The sequence below is a fragment of the Octopus bimaculoides genome, chromosome 16, assembly GCF_046866305.1.
Source record: "Octopus bimaculoides isolate indiv1 chromosome 16, ASM4686630v1, whole genome shotgun sequence".
NCBI lineage: Eukaryota > Metazoa > Mollusca > Cephalopoda > Octopoda > Octopodidae > Octopus > Octopus bimaculoides.
In genome coordinates, this window is record NC_142943.1 from 47,244,664 (window position 1) to 47,263,077 (window position 18,414).

Here is an 18,414-nt window from a genome sequence, read left to right on the forward strand (position 1 = left end):
ACCTTGGTGGAATTTGAACTCACAACATAAGAATGGATGAAGTACTGCTAAGCATTTCATCCAATATGCTAATGGTTCTGCCAGCTTGCCATCTTCTTAATAATAATAATAATAATAATAATAATAATAATAATAATAATAATAATAATAATAATAATAATAATAAGAAGAAGAAGAAGAAGAAGAAGAAGAAGAAGAAGAAGAAGAAGAAGAAGAAGAAGAAGAAGAAGAAGAAGAAGAAGAAGAAGAAGAAGAAGAAGAAGAAGAAGAAGAAGAAGAAGAAGAAGAAACCTTCCTACAACAAGCACAAGGCCTGGATTTTGTGGGGAAAGGGAAAGTCGATTGCATTGACTAGTACACAACTGGTACTCAATTTACCGACCCCAAAAGGATGAAAGGCAAAGTCAACCTTAGTGAAATCTGAACTCAGAACATGATGACAGATGAAATGCCACCAAACATTTTGCCTGGCATGCTAACAATTCTGCCAGCATGCTACCTTAGTAATAATATTAATAATAATAATAATAATAATAATAATAATAATAATAATAATAATAATAATAATAATAACGACTGGCTTCAAATGTTGGTCAGTTTGAAAAAAAAGAAACTCTTTTTGTAAAAACTTACATTGGTAAATTGCTGAGAATCTATCTTGACCAGCTTTCTTTTGCAAAAGAGCATACTCATCCATGAGTTTGTGGAATAAAGGAACTCCATCTTTAATGCTAATATCTTTACTTTCCTGAAACAAAATCGAATGTTATATGATATTCAGTATCAGTTCAAGCTGGTATGTTACATATTATGACATGTTATACACACACACAAATGCAAACAATACATACATATACAGGGTTGGTCAAAAGTCTCCCGACAGTAACTCAAAATTCCATAAATATTATCTGTGATTCCGTATTGACTCAAATGGAAAAACGTCTTGGTCAAGAAGAACTTCACTTTGAACAATTTTCATGATGTTTCATATTTAGATGCTTTTATTAAATCCATTCAGTTGTTAAACATAAATAAATCTTGCTATTAAACAGCTTTGATTTACTGTCAAGTAACTTTTGGCCAACGCTAGGGCCCCTGGACTGGCTCTTGTGCGGGTGGCACATAAGATGTACCATCTTGAGCGTGACCGTTGCCAGTACCGCCTGACTGGCCTTGTAGGGTTTTCGAGCGAGATCGTTGCCAGTGCCCCTGGACTGGCTCTTGTGCGGGTGGCACATAAAAGACACCATTTCGAGCGTGGCCGTTTTCGTGCGGGTGACACGTAAAAGCACCCACTACACTCTCTGAGTGGTTGGCATTAGGAAGGGCATCCAGCTGTAGAAACTCTGCCAAATTAGATTGGAGCCTGGTGTTACCATCTGGTTTCACCAGTCCTCAGTCAAATCGTCCAACCCATGCTAGCATGGAAAGCGGACATTAAACGATGATGATGATGATGATGATGTATATGACTCTCAATCCCAACTGTCCGACGAACAGGAACATGAAACTCTGAGTAGCAGTCTTTTGTGATGTTTTTGCAGCTTTAATAATAAAGCATATTATTCTACCTCTAGTATTCTAATACTTTTTTTTTTTTGCCCCTTGTTTCATATTTATATACTTACTCTGGTATAAATTTATTTGTTAATACAAATTCGGTGTGTGTTGCTTCATTTTTTCTTACATTTTTCATTTATATATATATATTTATATATATATATATATATATATATATATATATATATATATATATATATATATATATATATATATATATGGTGATTTTCTACTCCATATACAGAGTTCGACCTCCTATTCCTACACCATCTCATGGCATCTGATGTGACCTTTTAAACCAGACAATGTTTTAAAAAGACAACAACACAGATTGAATCTCCGATTGGGACCACCAAATCCTTTGTGCAGGTCGTTCAACTAAAGCTGAACACTCATACATCATCTTTGACAAAAGAGTCCATTATTTGGCAGGAACTTAGTGAGTTTTTGTCTGAAGTTATCATGCTCTTCCAGACTCAATTCACCAATAATTCATTGCCTTTCGTGCTCAAAATTGCTTTAGGTGTTTATTGATCCTTTGAATAGTCAGTATTGATCACCTTGCTGATCCCTAATCTATACCATATAGAGAAAGAAAGAGTAAGGGCTATCAACTGATCATGGATAGAAGATCTTTGTAAAAAGACATTTGCAACAGATTAAAAGTTGGGCAACAAAGTAAAATTGTTCTAATATACTAAAGAATTAAACTACTCAACATTGTGAACTCTGGATTCACCACAGATAGAGCTCTGCTATTGCCACCAGTAAGAGTTCCAATTAGGAAGAGTGTCAAACAAGGAGATACCACCTCTCCAAAGCTCTTTGTGACATGTCTAGAAATGGTCATTAAAGGGATTGACTGAAGAGTTGGCATGAAAATAAACATTGAAATACTAACACACCGCCAATTTGCAGAAGACACTGTGCTCATTGCCAAAACCACAGATCAGCTGTAGACCATGCTAACAAAACTGGACAGCCATAGCTCAGCAGAAGGCCTTAAAATGAAATACATGAAAACAAAATACATGTGGTCTGAAGACATAGCACAAGGTTAAATAAAGGTGGGAAGCAATGAAATCAAGGAGGCAAAGGAGTACATCTACTTAGGGCACACAGTGAAGAGAGTATGGGTGGGACAGAAGGTATTTACCTTAATAAAAGATGAGCTCAAAATAAAATTGGACAAGACCATAAGTGCCAGGCTCTTCAATAGCATGGCCCTTTGCATTGTAGCCAAACAATGTTTCTTCCTCACTTGCATATAATGTGATTCTTAGTATAAAAAATGTAACAACTAGATTTTTTACTCTGTCTTCATCAATTTCAAGCCCTTTGCCCTAACGCTTTTAACTGGGATCAGTTTAGCTTTGTGAATTTTAGGGGGTCATCAGAACTTGCAATTCTAATTTGGGCCCTTGACATCATGGTGCTTCTCATAAGTTCTTACAATAATAAGTGCATATCTATGAAAGTGCATATCTATGAAAGTGCATATCTATGAAAGTGCATATCTATGAAAGTGCATATCTATGAAAGTGCATATCTATGAAAGTGCATATAGTTCAAAACTTCCTCAGGGGTACTCACAATCATCATTATCATTTAATGTCCACCTTCCAAATGAAAGGAAATGATTATAACAGGGATTGAAATTGTGATGTGGACTCATCTCACCAGGAATTTACTTTAATATCATATTACTCACCTCTTAATACTAGTATCAATATTTTTTTTTATAAAGTTGCAAATGTGTAGGAAATGAATATAATTGATTGATGGTTTGTAGTATGTTAGTAAGGTAAACACCTTATCAACCTTTGAATACTGAAAGGTAGCGCAGTTTCACAAGAAACAAATTGGTGTTCTAACATGGGAGAGATTTATTACTCATGTTTAGCATCAGGAAACAAATTCTAAACACCAGTCCTTAAAATCCTTCATGGGCTTAAGAAAACTGAGAAGACTTACAGCTTACTTACCATTTTGTACAAGTTTTCAATATTTTTGTCGGTTAATAATTCTTTCAAGCTAACTCCATATTCCATGAAAAATTTCACAAAGTCAACACGGTCTTCACGAAGTGCAAATAACAAAGAATCAACCCACTTTTCAGGCTAGCAAGAACAGGAAAAAAAAACAGTAAATTCCATGGTTGTACTTTGAAAAGTATTACAAGAGTCATATAAATTGATCAAACTATTAATATTGTCTTAGGTATAAGTACTTGGAGAAGTATTAAACATCTTCTTGATGTTCCTATTATAACTATCATTAAAACATTTCCATCTAGATAAAGAATGTAGGAGATATGGACAAAGTTCATTAATTGTTTTGTAGTAAAATACCTAAACCTCCAGGTCTTAATGTATGAACAACTAGCTGAATGGATTGGATTGTAAACAATCAACAAAGAGGCTAGTAGCATACACCTTGATTGCAATGTGATATCATATCTTATGACAAGGACACTCGACTGTTAATTGGCACCATTCAATTTGGTATAAACATATATATTGCAGGAACAAAACTTTTATTGCAGTCTAGAGTAAATTGCATTGATCATTTGATGAGTAATTCAAAAGATTGCAGTACTGAGTTCAACTATTGTAGGAAAAGCTGTTTGCAGTAAACCAGTGGTCTATCCAAAAGGCAATTATCTTTCATCTACATAACACTACAAAACCAGAGATAATCTCTAAGTCTTGTGACTCAGGTTTTAAAATAAAGTAAGAATGGGAGATATGGAGAAAGAATCATGGGTAAGAAAAGCAGACAAACAGGGCTACTTCTAAAATATTAATTACTAAAATTTTATATAAACAAGAGTTAAAATATATATTTTTACTGATGTAATATTACTGTTATTCCTCCAAGGGATAAAAATCAATTTTTTACTAACAAAATAATAAGCAAATATATTATCTTACTGGCCAGTAAGTCCCGTCTGTAAATATTTCACTCTTTGCAATATCAATTCTGTTCCACTCCAATGCAAGTCTCAAATTTTCTAATTCGTTGTTGTTTGCTGTGATAAAAAAAATTTCATAACAATCAGTTGATAAAATGTTTTTGCTAATCATCATCATCACCATTTAACGCAATATTCATGACTAATATGGTATTTTGAAATTTGTAACATGTCTTCATTTTCTTACTGTTAAAGAAAAGCATTTAGATAGTTAGTTACATCTCTGCACCTTTCAAGTTGAAATCCTTTCTGGTGTTTGTTTTTTATTCACCATTCTAGCTTGATAAATTAAGTAATGACTATAGCTTTTCTTCTTCATAAAGTGGCTCAGTGATCCCATCTAAGAAATCATTATCATCATCATCATTATTTTGGTTTGATTCAGCTTCAGCCTTATTCCTGGTAGGATTTATGTGGGTAGCAGGTTACTACCTGTAACCTTAAGTATTCACAAGCTTTCAGTAGTCTTTCTAGTGCTTAGAACCCTCCTGATAACCCTTGTTGTCCCTAAGAGACGAACTTTTTGTAGGAGCTTTACAGAGTGTTCTATTCCAATCTCCTTCAGCCATTTGTCTATATTATCATTATTATTGTTATTATTATACACACAACAGATTAGACTGTTGGAAAAGAAAAATTCCTCGGAATTAGAATAGACATAAAACCTAGATTAGTACAGCTCCAGAAAACAGTGTTATTAGGGACACCTAGGATACTTAGGAGGGTTTTTGGCTTCTAAGGTTACTTGTTGTAGCCCAATGTTAGGAATGTTTCTTTTTCATCATCATCCTCGTCATCATCATCATCATCATCGTCGTCGTCGTCGTCGTCGTCATCATCATCCTCGTCATCATCATCATCATCATCATCATCATCATCATCATCATCATCATCATCATCATTATGCTTGCAGGGGAACAAAACCGTCATGCATGCAATAATTCAGCCTCCATGCATTAGAGAACTGTAGGATTATGTGGAGCAGCTGTTGTCGCATGTAAGATGAATTCAACTGTCCACCGAGTGTATAGTGAAGATCAACACACCACCTTCCCTTAGCAGAGACAGAAGTCAGATCTTTCTCAGCTTAGTAGCTATGAAAACAGAGGTGAAGAAGCTGTGTGGTGGAGTCATCTGAAAGATTTGAAAACAAGCACTTTCCTATCTGGCCAAGCCCTCATCAATTTTTTCAAATATCATTTTAAGAGAAAGGTGAGGGTAGAGAGGGAGGTGCTGCCCTCTAGTGTGTTGACGGTGGCAAGACTGGTGAGACTGAACGGATCTGCTCTGAATATGCTTTTCTAAGCAGGAGGAAAGGTACTGGAAGAAGGCATTTTCCCAAGTCTTAAGAATGGCAGAATAATCTGGGATTTTGTGTAGGATTCACCCCAGATTATTCTAAGTGTGGGATTCTAAGTGTGGGATTTACCCCTGGATTACCCTAAGTGGTCTGTCCCACTATTGGGGATTCTATTTATTTATTTATTATTTATTTCTCTACTTTCTATTATATATCCTCTGTTATATATCCTTTAATGTAGTAATATCTCCCCTTGATCGATGTTAACCCCACCTGTTTTGTAATGCTTGTTTTGTTGTGTATCTTTTTGCGTGCTGCAACTCATTCTTCGATATTATCCTCCATATCTGGTGCCCTTGTCACCAAAAGTAGAACTCATTATCATTATTATTATTATTATTATTATTATTATTATTATCATTATTATTTTGTCCACAAGGCTGTGAGCTGGCAGAATCGTTAACATAGTGGACGAAATGCTTAACAGTATTTCACATTCACCCATTGCTACATTTTGAGTTCAAATTCCACTAAGGTCGACTTTGCTTTTCATCCTTTCAGGGTCAATGAATTAAGTGCCAGTGAAGCACTAGGGTCAAGGGAATCAATTCATCCCCTCCCACAAAAATTTGTGGCAAAATTTGAAGCTTATTTTGCCTTTCATCTTTTCAGGATCGATGAAATAAGTATCAATCACACCAAATTGTTCTTATTATTTAGTATCTCTTTACAGGCTAGAATCTATTACTGTCTAGACAAGGGGAATTTGTGAGTTAAATGATTGCAACACAGACAAAGTGGTAACAACATACAATTTGCTGACCTTTCAGAAGCTTTTCCAGAAACTCTATTGATACAGCCATTTGATCCCTAATTCATGAAGCTCAATTAAGCTTCAATATGTCCCCACCAAGCTTACTGGAAAATATAAAACAAATAATATTAATCGTTGACTAATATTATTTTTCTTTCCCTGTACGTTTCATTCTACTTTAGGTTTTTAACAGTTCTTGCTATTAATATGTTTCCCCTTCTTAATTATTGTAATAATTAATCTACTTTAATATTAAATCTAATGAAAGCCAAACTCATTGGCAAATATTCTTGTCTACTCTAGGCACAAGGCCCAAAAATTTGGGGGAGGGGGCAAGTCAATTAGATCAACCCCAGTACGCAACTGGTACTTAATTTATCGACCCCGAAAGGAAGAAAGGCAAAGTCGACCTTGATGGAATTTGAACTCAGAATGTAACGGCAGACGAAATACTGCTAAGCATTTTGCCCAGCGTGCTAATGTTTCTGCCAGCTCGCTGCCTTCTCATTGGAAAATATTATAAAAATGCTGAAGATTCAATTTTAAAAATATTTCTAACCTTTGAACACAGCCTTCAAGATTGTTACATCAAAGTCTTCAGCTGAATCTATTTCAAAAATAGTTATTAGGTTTGGTTTATTAACGGAATCCAACACAAGATTAACCAATGGTTCTACCTGTTCATTTTTTCCAAATCCTTTAGTAATTTTTTTTCTTATAACAACTTTCAGTTTCTTTAGTTGAGATCTAGAAAGATTATTTCAAAAAAAATTGTAAAAGTTTTAATAGTGAATAAAAGAAAGTTATATATAAAGAATAGTATAAGATCTACACTAATGTAACAATACAAGATATGTTAACTAGACTACTACCTTAGTGCCCTAATGATAAATAATGTTAACCAGGCTACACTATTAGTGACACAAATAACAAATGATGTTAGCTGAAGGATCTCATGGTTGACGGAACAGAGCTTAATTAAAGGAATAACGACACCACCCATAATTTTTACAGGACATCTAAGAATGATGAAAGAAATACATGAATAAATCGCCACTCATGTGTTGTTGTTAATCAATTCTTGGATATTGTAAATAGTTAACCTAGAAATTATAGTGTAGATAGGTCTGACAAGAACTGGAGTTGTCCTTAGAGATGTTATTCACAGTACCTCTGTCATATGGTGGCAGGCCTGTTTTGGAGAACCTCTTATGTATCAATCTGCTGGAAAACAATGGTGCTATGCATTGAAAATGCTGTGAATCAAGACATCATGTTATCCTCAAATTGATGACCTGATCTGAATGCTTGCAGCATTGTGGATTCTGTTAAAGGCAGAGAAAGATTAAGTACATCCAGAAAGATTAAGCTACATCCAGAGACAAGGTCCCCAAGCAGAACTGGTTAAATCTGAATTAGATTGGTACATATTTATCATTTATGTTTACAGGTTTTTTTAATGATATTTCATGTCATATACACTATTTGATAAAAGGAGAAAAATATAGACAAATCGAACAAGCTTCAGGCATTTTCTTATCTAAATTCAATACCCTTCCCAAGAAAATATGTGTCCTTGTATCAATATAAAAATCTCAATTCTGATTATCATAATGCCACAAAATTCAGTTCAACTCCAACTCTACGACTACTATTTCTAAAATTAAAGTATCAATTTCAGCAATAGGTGAGTTGCAAGCCAACAAGAGAGCTTTTACATTGTCACTCAAATTGTTTGAAATAGAAGCCAAATAATCCCTCAAAACACACTATTTTAAAAAAAATGTTGGCTCATACATGAATTGGATAATGTAGTCTCATACAAGGATATCTAGAAAACTTTTGCCCAACTGTTTCCTTGATTAGGGCTGACAGGAACTTAACCAATGTCATCACCACAACAAACAACAACAATTATCATTCTATCAAAATGAAGAACAAACCTATAAGTTTTATCTTCAAGCATTTTTTGATAAGCATAAGCCATGATGTCTGCAGCTCGACCAGATCCCTGAAAACAAAATGGAGATAATTAACTAATTTATTGAAATCAAATGATGAGATAAGAAATAATACCCAGGAATAAGCAAAGAGATTTAAAAATTACTCTTTAAACACACATATATGTATCATTCATTGTTTCCAAGAAAGATGTCGCCTTGAGAGTAGCAGCACTACACATGATGAATTTAATGTGAATTTAGCTGTAACACATGCAGGGAAGATAGACAGTGACCTTATCAGAACTATATTGTGGAAATAAAAAAGTAAAGTAGATAGAGTCAACTGTTGCTCTGGTATGAGACTGAACCAAACTGTTCTGCTACCAATTCCTTAGTTGTCCTTTGTAGATTGTTGAAATTGATTATTAAGTGATTAGGGGTCCAAACAGGACTGTTATGATGCAGGATGGATCTTTGTGTTGGTCAAATATGGGTCAGTCAGTGTTTATAGTTTGTTTCAAATTAACTCTTGATTTCTTTTAGGGTGTGTTTTAAATTTAGTGAAGGTATTGTTGATAATTTTTAGTAGGAAGAACAAGTCTTCTGTCTTGTTAAAAACAAAAGGTATTAGAGTTCTCTGGTTGAGAGCCACATGTCGGAGCCACAATGTTCTCTTAAGATGTTAATATTGGTGTCATACTTTGGCACAAGGCCAGAAATTTTGGGGCTGGGTTAAGTTAATTACAACCAAGATTTATTTTATCAACCCCATAAGGATGAAAGGCAAAGTGGATTTTGATAGAATTTGAACTCAGAATATAAAGACTGACAAAATTCTACTGAGCATTTCGCCCGGCATGCTAATGATTCTGTCAGCTTACTGCTAATGTCAAGAAAATAAATTACTATTCTTGCTCCAGTTTAGAGACAGACTTTTTAAACAACATTGGTTATAAAATATTCTGAGTTAAGTACATATAAAATCACTCGTCTAAGCAAAATAGTCATAAAATTTAAGCAGTTGACTAGAAAACCAATGACCAGGTAGATAATTAAATACAATATTTATATAAAATTCTGCACCAACAAAATACTCATATAGTCCTTCCATTTAGTTTTCTTAACCACAAGTTTCTTCAGATATTTAAACATTATAAACTGAATAAACTTCCAGTAACCTTATCTCAAGAATAGTCTATTTACTGACCTTTACTATTACAACTGGAATGTTGCGTGATATTGAATCACAAACTGACTTCAGAGTTCCAGGTCCACCTTCAACCATTATTACAACAGCTGGAATCTTAACCGTATTACTCCCTAAAATTACAACAAAACACAACTTGATTAAGGTATGAAATGTTTGATATAAGAAGTTAAACTTGAATCACCTGATTAAATTTTAAATATACCTGATTAAAGTATAAAGTATAACCTGATTGAGGTGCTAAATATACCTGATTTAGTATAAAATATATCTAATTAAGATATAAAATTTACTCAAATTAAGATATAACATTTGGCATCAGTAAAACCTTTCTGGTTTTCAGAAAACACAAAACTATAAAAGTTCTTCCATAAGGTGATTTGTTTTTATGAAGACATGAGGGTTAAAAGTTGTAGGTAGCTTGAAATGTGATGATTAGCAGTATTAATTTTATTCTGAACTAATTCAATTTAACTCTTGTTTACATAATCTATAGTTAACCTATTTGTTAACAAAAGCATTTCTATATAAAGCTTTTTATATAAACAAAATATATTTAGTATATTCATTATTATCATTGAATATTAAAAATTCAGTTAGAATAACTGGCATGCAGGAATGGTAAATCATTGTAGTTATTCCACTGAAATTTCTTACATGTTTACCTAACTTATGTTTCTTTATAATTCCTATTAACAAACGAAGCGTGTGTAATGGGGAAGAAATAATACCAATAAATTCTCCAACTTCCTGTTTTTATATAACTCTGCAAAAAAATATTTCCAGAATCTTCAACTCTAATATGTATGTTACATCACTGCAACAATGGCAGCATCTTCAGACTGGATTGTAATACTAGGATAAGCAAATGTGCTTCAAGAGAACAATTATGAAGATCATTTCTCAACACTTCATCTTACATCTTCCTGGGTTTATTCCTTTGGAAGGGTAGACCCAGGAAGACAGACAGACACACAGATAGATTTTCAACTGCTGGAAATAGATTTTAGATTTTTGTGAAATTGAGATATGGGGTTGTCTCTCATACTTATCATAAAAATAATACATTAAGGATTGAATAATAAAGAAGGGTATTTTTTCTTCAATACATAATTATTTCAATTTCTGCTATCCCTGCATTAAATCTGTTACCACTAAGTTAACAATTATCTATAATTTTAAAATAATTCAGGGAATTAGTCACTCAGATATATTATTCTCATGAAAAACAATATCTAATATTTAATACCTGGAGCATCAAAGATCTAATACTGAATACTCATGAAGGATAGAAAAATAAATATTTGTTACTGATTTATATTAGCTAATAATTATTTTGGCAAGTGCATGAGACAACTTCAGACATGTTTAGGCTTTGCTACAATCCATCAACAAAGCACAGACTTCCATATACATGGTACTAAGTGTTATTCTAGACTGGATGATGTAATTGTTTTGAGACAAATATATTAACAATATATTGTAATAATGTGGTTCTCTACTAAAAAGTAACATGATGAATGGTCAAATTTAACAAGGTGTCCTTAATATTTCATCTCTGCTCTTTATGTCAAGTTTAGATTTGTCTAACACCTTACCTTGGATTTTCTTTTTTTTAATAGTATTTTCCAACATTTTTCTGAACTCAATATCTTCATTAGAAATTTCAGTTGTGCCATTATCAACAAGGATAAAATGTGAATGATTAGGATCCAAAGCACACATGTTTTGGTGAGGTTCTTTTCCTATGTGATATTCTGCAGGCCAAGATCCCTAGAAACCAATTCAATATTTTATTAGTTACACTTCTTATCAGCAGCATTTTATCATTTATATAATCCTTACCATTATTGACCTCATATGAATCTTACAATAGTCATTTTCAGTAATACCTTCTGGATTCCAGTTAAAATCAAAATTCTCCACTAAATCTTAGTTTATTTTTTTCCCTTATCCTGTAATTATTTCTCTTTGTATGTTGGGTTCGCCAAATCACTAAAGTGTCAGAGGAAATGCCTTGTGGCATCTGTTCTAGCTCTTGACCTTCTGAGTTTAAATGCCACAGAAGTCAACGTTGCCATTCATCTTTCTGAAGTGTATAAAACAAAGAACCAGTTAAGTTGACTGTTCTTCCCCAGAAACTTCTAGCCTGATACCTATGTCAGATAATATTGAATTTATTATCATTCTTTAAACATATTTATTTAATTAACGGACTTCTAAAATTATTGAAGGAAAAAGAGAAAGAAACAATTCATGGATTGCTAATTTGACTCAGGAAATGACCCAACCAATTGTCATTGGCTATGGATAGGCCTGAAAATAAAACAGAGAAACTTCCTATGCAACTACTCATGGAACCAGGATGCTGTAGTATGTGACAAAAAACTTCTGCTATATAACCACTCACAACACTTCTACTGGATCCTCTCAAATAAGGAGTTAAATAGGCTAAGTTGATGATGTATCTATTCTTGACTATTAAGGAAACTACCAGCAGTAGATTGAACTCATATCCATGTTCACCTTATCCATTTAGCCAGTTTATTTTTATAATTCAAGTAAAGTAGAAAAATGAAACACAGAAGTCAAGAACCTTAAATATTCACAGAGATGTGAGTTCGAGTCTCATGGCTGGCCAGTAACGTATTTTTCTGCAATAAATGGATAATTTATCCTGATCTCGCTATTTATAGCATTATCACTCGTTTGAGAAATAAATTTATTTCTGTATCTTAAATATATCATTTCTTTTGTCACACAATTAGCAATTGTATCTTAAATGGAAATTATATGACTTTTTCTGAACCCTTTGACACAATCTAATATTTAAACTCTTTAATCTTTATACTTTAATACGGATTTCAAATTTTGTCACAAAGCTAGCAATTTCAGGAGATGAGGTAAGTCAATTACATTGACCCCAGAGCTAAACTGGTGCTTATTTTAACAATCCCAAAAGGATGAAAGGTGAAGCCAACCTTGGCAGAATTTGAACTCAGAACATGAAGATAGAAGAAATGTCAAGTGTTTCACCCAGTACACTAACAATTCTGCTAACTTCCCATCTTTACTTTAATCCTTAATATTACAATTTTACAAATCTATATTATAATGCTAGAAATCAATGTTCAATATTAATATATAGAGGAGTGATAAAATTATTAGTTTAGAATGAAAAGCAAAAAAGAGAGAGAGAGAAAATAGCTTAAAATTAACAGAAATTCACATCGTCATTTTCTAAGGACTCCTTGTTTTGTACACAGTTCCATAATGCAATACTAATTGTCACCACTTTATTATTGCCAATACAATTGTCATGTATAGCTTTGCCAATATATTTCACAACACCAGCATGTAAACCTGCACTTATGACCCAGGCACCTGTAAAACAAACAATCAGTAATTATATTCAAATATTGACTTTTTTTAAGTTGTTAAAAAGAACAGAAACTGTTATTCTTTATTACATTAATGAAAGAATACCTCATTCTTTTTCCCTGGGTATTCTAGTAAAGTGTGTGGTTTTGTAACAGGTTCATTAAAAAGTAATGTCTTACAGAACTTATAGTGATTAAGAATTAAGACAATCTCTGTGAAATATAGCCTTGACCACATGAGCATAATAATAAAAGAAAACTTGTGAGTTGAGTCACAACCCGAGTAAATATTGTCAGATAAAATTAATTATACTAGCAGAAAGACCAAACCTTCAGGCTTAACATCTGTTTTATCTTTTATGTTAGTATAGGTGTTAAATGGTAGTTTACTTAAAGTAGGATTTTTATGGCTGACTGCTTATTCTATCACCCACCCGTATCAATTTTTCAGATAGAGAATATTATTTTTTATTATTTTGTTTATTTATTCCAGAGGGTTTCAAAAATGCAGAGCTAGTGGACAATTTGTTGCGGAGAAATATCAACAAAAGTAACTGGTTTCAGTCAAGTTTCAAACTGTAATTTTAATAATTGCAGCTAAGAGCAGGTTGTGAACGTTTACATAGACACATGTACATATGTGCACACACACACACACAAACATACATCCCACCACACACAGATATACATAAATATACACACATATATATGTGTGTGTGTGTGTGTGTGTGTGTGTGTGTGTGTGTGTATATACTGAATCACAAAAGAAACGTCGCACTGTAAAAGATTAATAAATAGAAAGTTAGACAGACAGATAAACAGAAAGATATCCAACATATGTATGTATGGATGAGTGTCTATGTATATACACAACATTTCATTTCAGTTCATTGTTTTCTTTATTTTCTTTGTATTCTTAATATTAAGCCATTATTATGTGCTTTGTATTTGCCATGTCCTTCATTTGTCAACAGGGTGAAGAATATGTTGTCGTTACCATCATCATTATTGTCATCATCATCATCCTCATCAAAATCATCATTATTTTTATCCCAGATGAAAATTTATATGCTTACCTGTACTCCTTGCAGCTTTGACTAAGCCATGCCCAAAAGCTTCTTTACAATGTGGTGTCAACTGGAATCTCTTTCTTCCTCCACTCACAGAAATGAATAACTTAGGCAATGGTAAATTCCATTGAACTGTTATCAGATCAATAATAGTTTCCATTGGAGTTTCATAATCCACACGTACAAACTGTGTGTGAGAAATAATGATATATGATCAACATGTTTAAATATATTTTCACAATTGACACAATGGAAAGGAACATAAACACACCAGCATCAGTTGTCAAGCGATGTTGCGAGGGGTGGGGGGATTCACACACACACACACGCACGCACGCACACACGCACGCATGCACACACACACACACACACACACACACACACACATATATACGACAGGCTTCTTTCAGTTTTCGTCTACCAAATCCACTCACAAGGCTTTGGTCAGCCTGAGGCTATAGTAGAAAACACTTGCCCAAGGTGCCATGCAGTGGGACTGAAACCAGAACCATGTGGCTGGTAAGCAGGTTACTTACTACACAGCTACCTGAGCAACCAATTCAAAAAGTAATAGCTTACTAAACCAATAAAGAAAATAGTAACTGATTCTATCAACATCATAAATAGCAGTTGGGTTTATTCATTAAAAAATATTCATTAACTCAACCACAAATAGAATTTAGGGTAATTAGTGGTATTCTTCATCTCAAAGTTTGTAATACAAGTAATTCAAATCGAGAATAATTTTGATTGAAAATGATAGCTTTTTTCTCTTTTCAATATGAAAAATTGTATTCTATTCTAGTATGAAATATAATAGTTGTCTCTGTATACTGTACAAAGTACAACCCAGTTGTTCCAGTATGGAAAAAAAATATCTAAGCCTAAACATAAACAAAATATATAATTTTACTGTTATACAAAGTCACTGATGAAATGACAAACTACACATTGAAATACAATTTACACAAACAGAAATTATCAATAAAATAAGTATCAAAAATAATTACCTTTGCAATTTTCTGCCCATATCCTACAAACTTCACATCACCAAATGCATCAGTACAGAATTCTGATGTAGAACTCTGACAATCACTTTACAGACAAATAGAAAGAAGATGAATAGTTGAGGTAATGACATGGTAGGGAAAGTGGAAAATAGTAAATAGCAGAATCAAGGAATAAAAAAACAACCACATCTAAAAATACAAATATTCACAAATAAAGGTTCACACAAATCCATACCCAAAAATTGACAAATATCTTTTAATTTAGTTTGAGTAAAATAATGATTAATTTAAAATAAACTGAGAAGGGAAAAAATGAAAAAGATACTTTGCTATCATAAATAAATGAAGAAAATGGGGTACACCATGGAATAATGATTACACATCTGGGATGTGTTGCTGTTACACATACAGATATCATAAGACCACATGCAGAAAGAAAAAAAAAAATTACTCAATTGACTGGCATGAAGTCACTTACCAAATAGGATTCAAACTCTGAATATGTGAAGAGTTTTAAATAAAATACTTTGGCTCAGGTCTCGTACAATTTGTCCTCAAGAAGGCATTAGCACTAGTCATCATGATGGAAATGGTGAGACGTAGAATTTCTTCTATTCCTCTTCATTTTGGTTATGAATGCAGCATTAGGAGATGCAAGAAATTGTATATGAATAACGATGGTCAGATGATAAGATGTGTTTCCACTCCCATGAGCACTTTCATAGATGACATCATTGTCATTGTGGAAACAAGGAAAGAAGCAAAAAATTCTCTGAGCCTGATTAGATGAGTTGTTTGAATGAATACTGAAGTATGGATGGAAGCCAATGCACACGGACAGTATGAGAGGTATCTGAGCAAAGGAAACCATCTTAGATCATGCTGTGGATAGAGGAGCATGCCAAACTACAATTGCTCCTGAGAATGGGGTATGCTATGCTTCTATCCATGACCAATATTAGATAGTGGAATTGAGTGATTGTACTAATTGTTATCCGTGTGAAGTCTACACATCATTGGTGTGTATTCTGGAACCATGCAAATCATACTTTGCAAAGTAATGCTTGATGGTAGAATCAATGTTTGAGAACCTTTACTGATGCACTTAGTGTGTGAATATGAGTGACAGAAAAAAAAAAAATATGGAAAAGAGGGGATAAACAGAAAGTATAATATATGTATTAAATGGTTTTATTAAGAAAGTAGTATATGAAAAGAGGAATAGTAACAGATACATGCACAGAAGCAGTTATATTCTGCTTACTAATTCAATTTAAATATTGGTTTCTAAATAAAATGTCATGCTTAAATGGCAGTACACTTTATTTACAAATAATGTAGATTGAAATAAAGTACAACTATATTAGCTTGAATCTGATCACATGTTTCTGGTTACAATTTTATTGAATTGGAGATATCAAAAGAGAATGTTAATTTCAAGAAAGTTGAACCAAGATGTGAAAGAAGAGTAATAAATGCAACAAGTTAGTCCAGCACTCTATCTCTTCTGAAATTCAATAAACTTCATACAAATTGCTTGCAGCGAATAATTCAATTCTCTTTGTTAAGTGTTATTGAAACTGGCTTTATATGGGAGAGATTGCTAAAGTAGTGAGTTAAAACTTACATCAATGTTTATCATTATTTTTGGTCAGTATTTAATCTACAAATCATTTTCATTTAATGGTTTGTAGATTAAACACTGATAAAACTCTTATTTAATTCCAATTTATTTAAATCTGTTGTTAATAAATAAGATAGCTATGGATGTCACAAAGTCTAAATTAGTTTGCCAATACAATTTTGCATGTTTAAGCTATCAATGTTATAATAGTCTTAAGATTGATCAGCTTTGCCCAAATTATAGACTTCTGATTTTCATCATTCTGTCATTGAATCAATATTACTAGATAACTTGCATTTATTTTGAAGAGTAGAGATGATTTCTATATTCTTCCTTCTTCCCAAAATTGTCCAAATACTGAAGCAAAAAAATGAATTTTTCAATTCCTTTGAAGAACAGAGAATATAAGAAATTTAGTTTAATGTAAAAAGTATCATTTGAAATGACAATATACTTACGCATTATCAGGTATTGGGGGAAGATTAGAATTTGTTTCTCCTATCTGGAAAATAAATGATGAAATAATATTGGATGTTACAAGGAATAAGGAATTTAGAAATGTGTAACTCAAATCAGTGAAAGAAAGTCTGTGATATTTGTAGTGCAATTATACAGTGATAAAGACATATTTGGGTGTACAAAATTGGAATATAGCTGCAATTGTTTAGTGGAAATAATCCAAGCCACATTAAGAATGAAACACATTTTTTTTTTTGTGCTAACTTGTGCATGTGATGTTAATGCATGACATATGGTACCACATGAGAAATGGTGGTATCAAGAGCAGAGTAAGGCCAAATAAGAGACATAAGAGACATGAGAAAAAGTGGTGAATTCAGATTAGAGTTTACCAAATTAAATGGTGCATGATCAAGATAAATGGTGATTAGAAATACAACAAACCGACTCAGCATTTTTTAGTGTATAAAAACAGGTGTTTAAGCAACAGTGGAGATTATGTTTAATACTAATCTGGTGTTTTTGAACTTGACATAATATTATAATTTTAAGGAAAGAGAAATACCAACTCCTGCAAACAGACGTTGAATCCAGGAATTGAAACTGAGAATTAAAACCAGGTCAATGTCTCAGTTCTTTAGCCCTTTTGTTACCGTATTTATTTTGAGATGCTCTTTTTCTTTCAATTACTTTGACTATAACAAAGAATTTAGTAAAATAACTTAGTTATCATTAAGCTGGTGTTAGGAACATAAATTGTGACTAAGGTTTGGTGGAAGATTTTAATTCAAAACTTATGAAAACAAGGCATTTGTACTCAGAACCAGAGCCGCTTTCAGCCGGGTTGGTAACAAAAGAGTTAAGAGCTTAATTCCCTGCATGAGAAGTTTAGGAACGTTCATCTAGTCTTTAAATTATTTATTTCCCTGTTAATGAAGTATCGCCATTCAACTTTCAGATTCCATTTTCTAGTTTTTCTTTCCTTCTCTCTTTTGTACATGCACATTTATTTCTGTATGTATTTTACTTATGTATATGTGCATGTGTGTGTGTATATATATATATATATGTGT

The 18,414-nt window shown here is 32.9% G+C and overlaps 1 protein-coding gene across 3 annotated transcripts in view; it reads right to left on the reverse strand.

Annotated features, from left to right (window-relative positions):
- LOC106876914 (transient receptor potential cation channel subfamily M member-like 2) overlaps window positions 1-18,414 on the reverse strand; it is a 52,490-nt gene that overhangs the window by 24,949 nt on the left and 9,127 nt on the right. For all 3 annotated transcript variants that reach the window (XR_016244664.1, XM_089364663.1, XM_014925663.3), the window contains exons 5-15: window positions 17,341-17,384; window positions 15,259-15,343; window positions 14,255-14,435; window positions 13,028-13,182; window positions 11,397-11,571; window positions 9,799-9,911; window positions 8,592-8,659; window positions 7,208-7,395; window positions 4,494-4,591; window positions 3,546-3,680; window positions 634-748 (exon numbers count right to left, since the gene is read on the reverse strand). Coding sequence is in view for 2 of the 3 variants with exons in the window: in XM_089364663.1 (XP_089220789.1) it covers window positions 634-748; window positions 3,546-3,680; window positions 4,494-4,591; window positions 7,208-7,395; window positions 8,592-8,659; window positions 9,799-9,911; window positions 11,397-11,571; window positions 13,028-13,182; window positions 14,255-14,435; window positions 15,259-15,343; window positions 17,341-17,384 (1,357 nt within the window). In the remaining variant the exon portion in view is untranslated. The remainder of the gene's footprint in view (window positions 1-633; window positions 749-3,545; window positions 3,681-4,493; window positions 4,592-7,207; window positions 7,396-8,591; window positions 8,660-9,798; window positions 9,912-11,396; window positions 11,572-13,027; window positions 13,183-14,254; window positions 14,436-15,258; window positions 15,344-17,340; window positions 17,385-18,414) is intronic.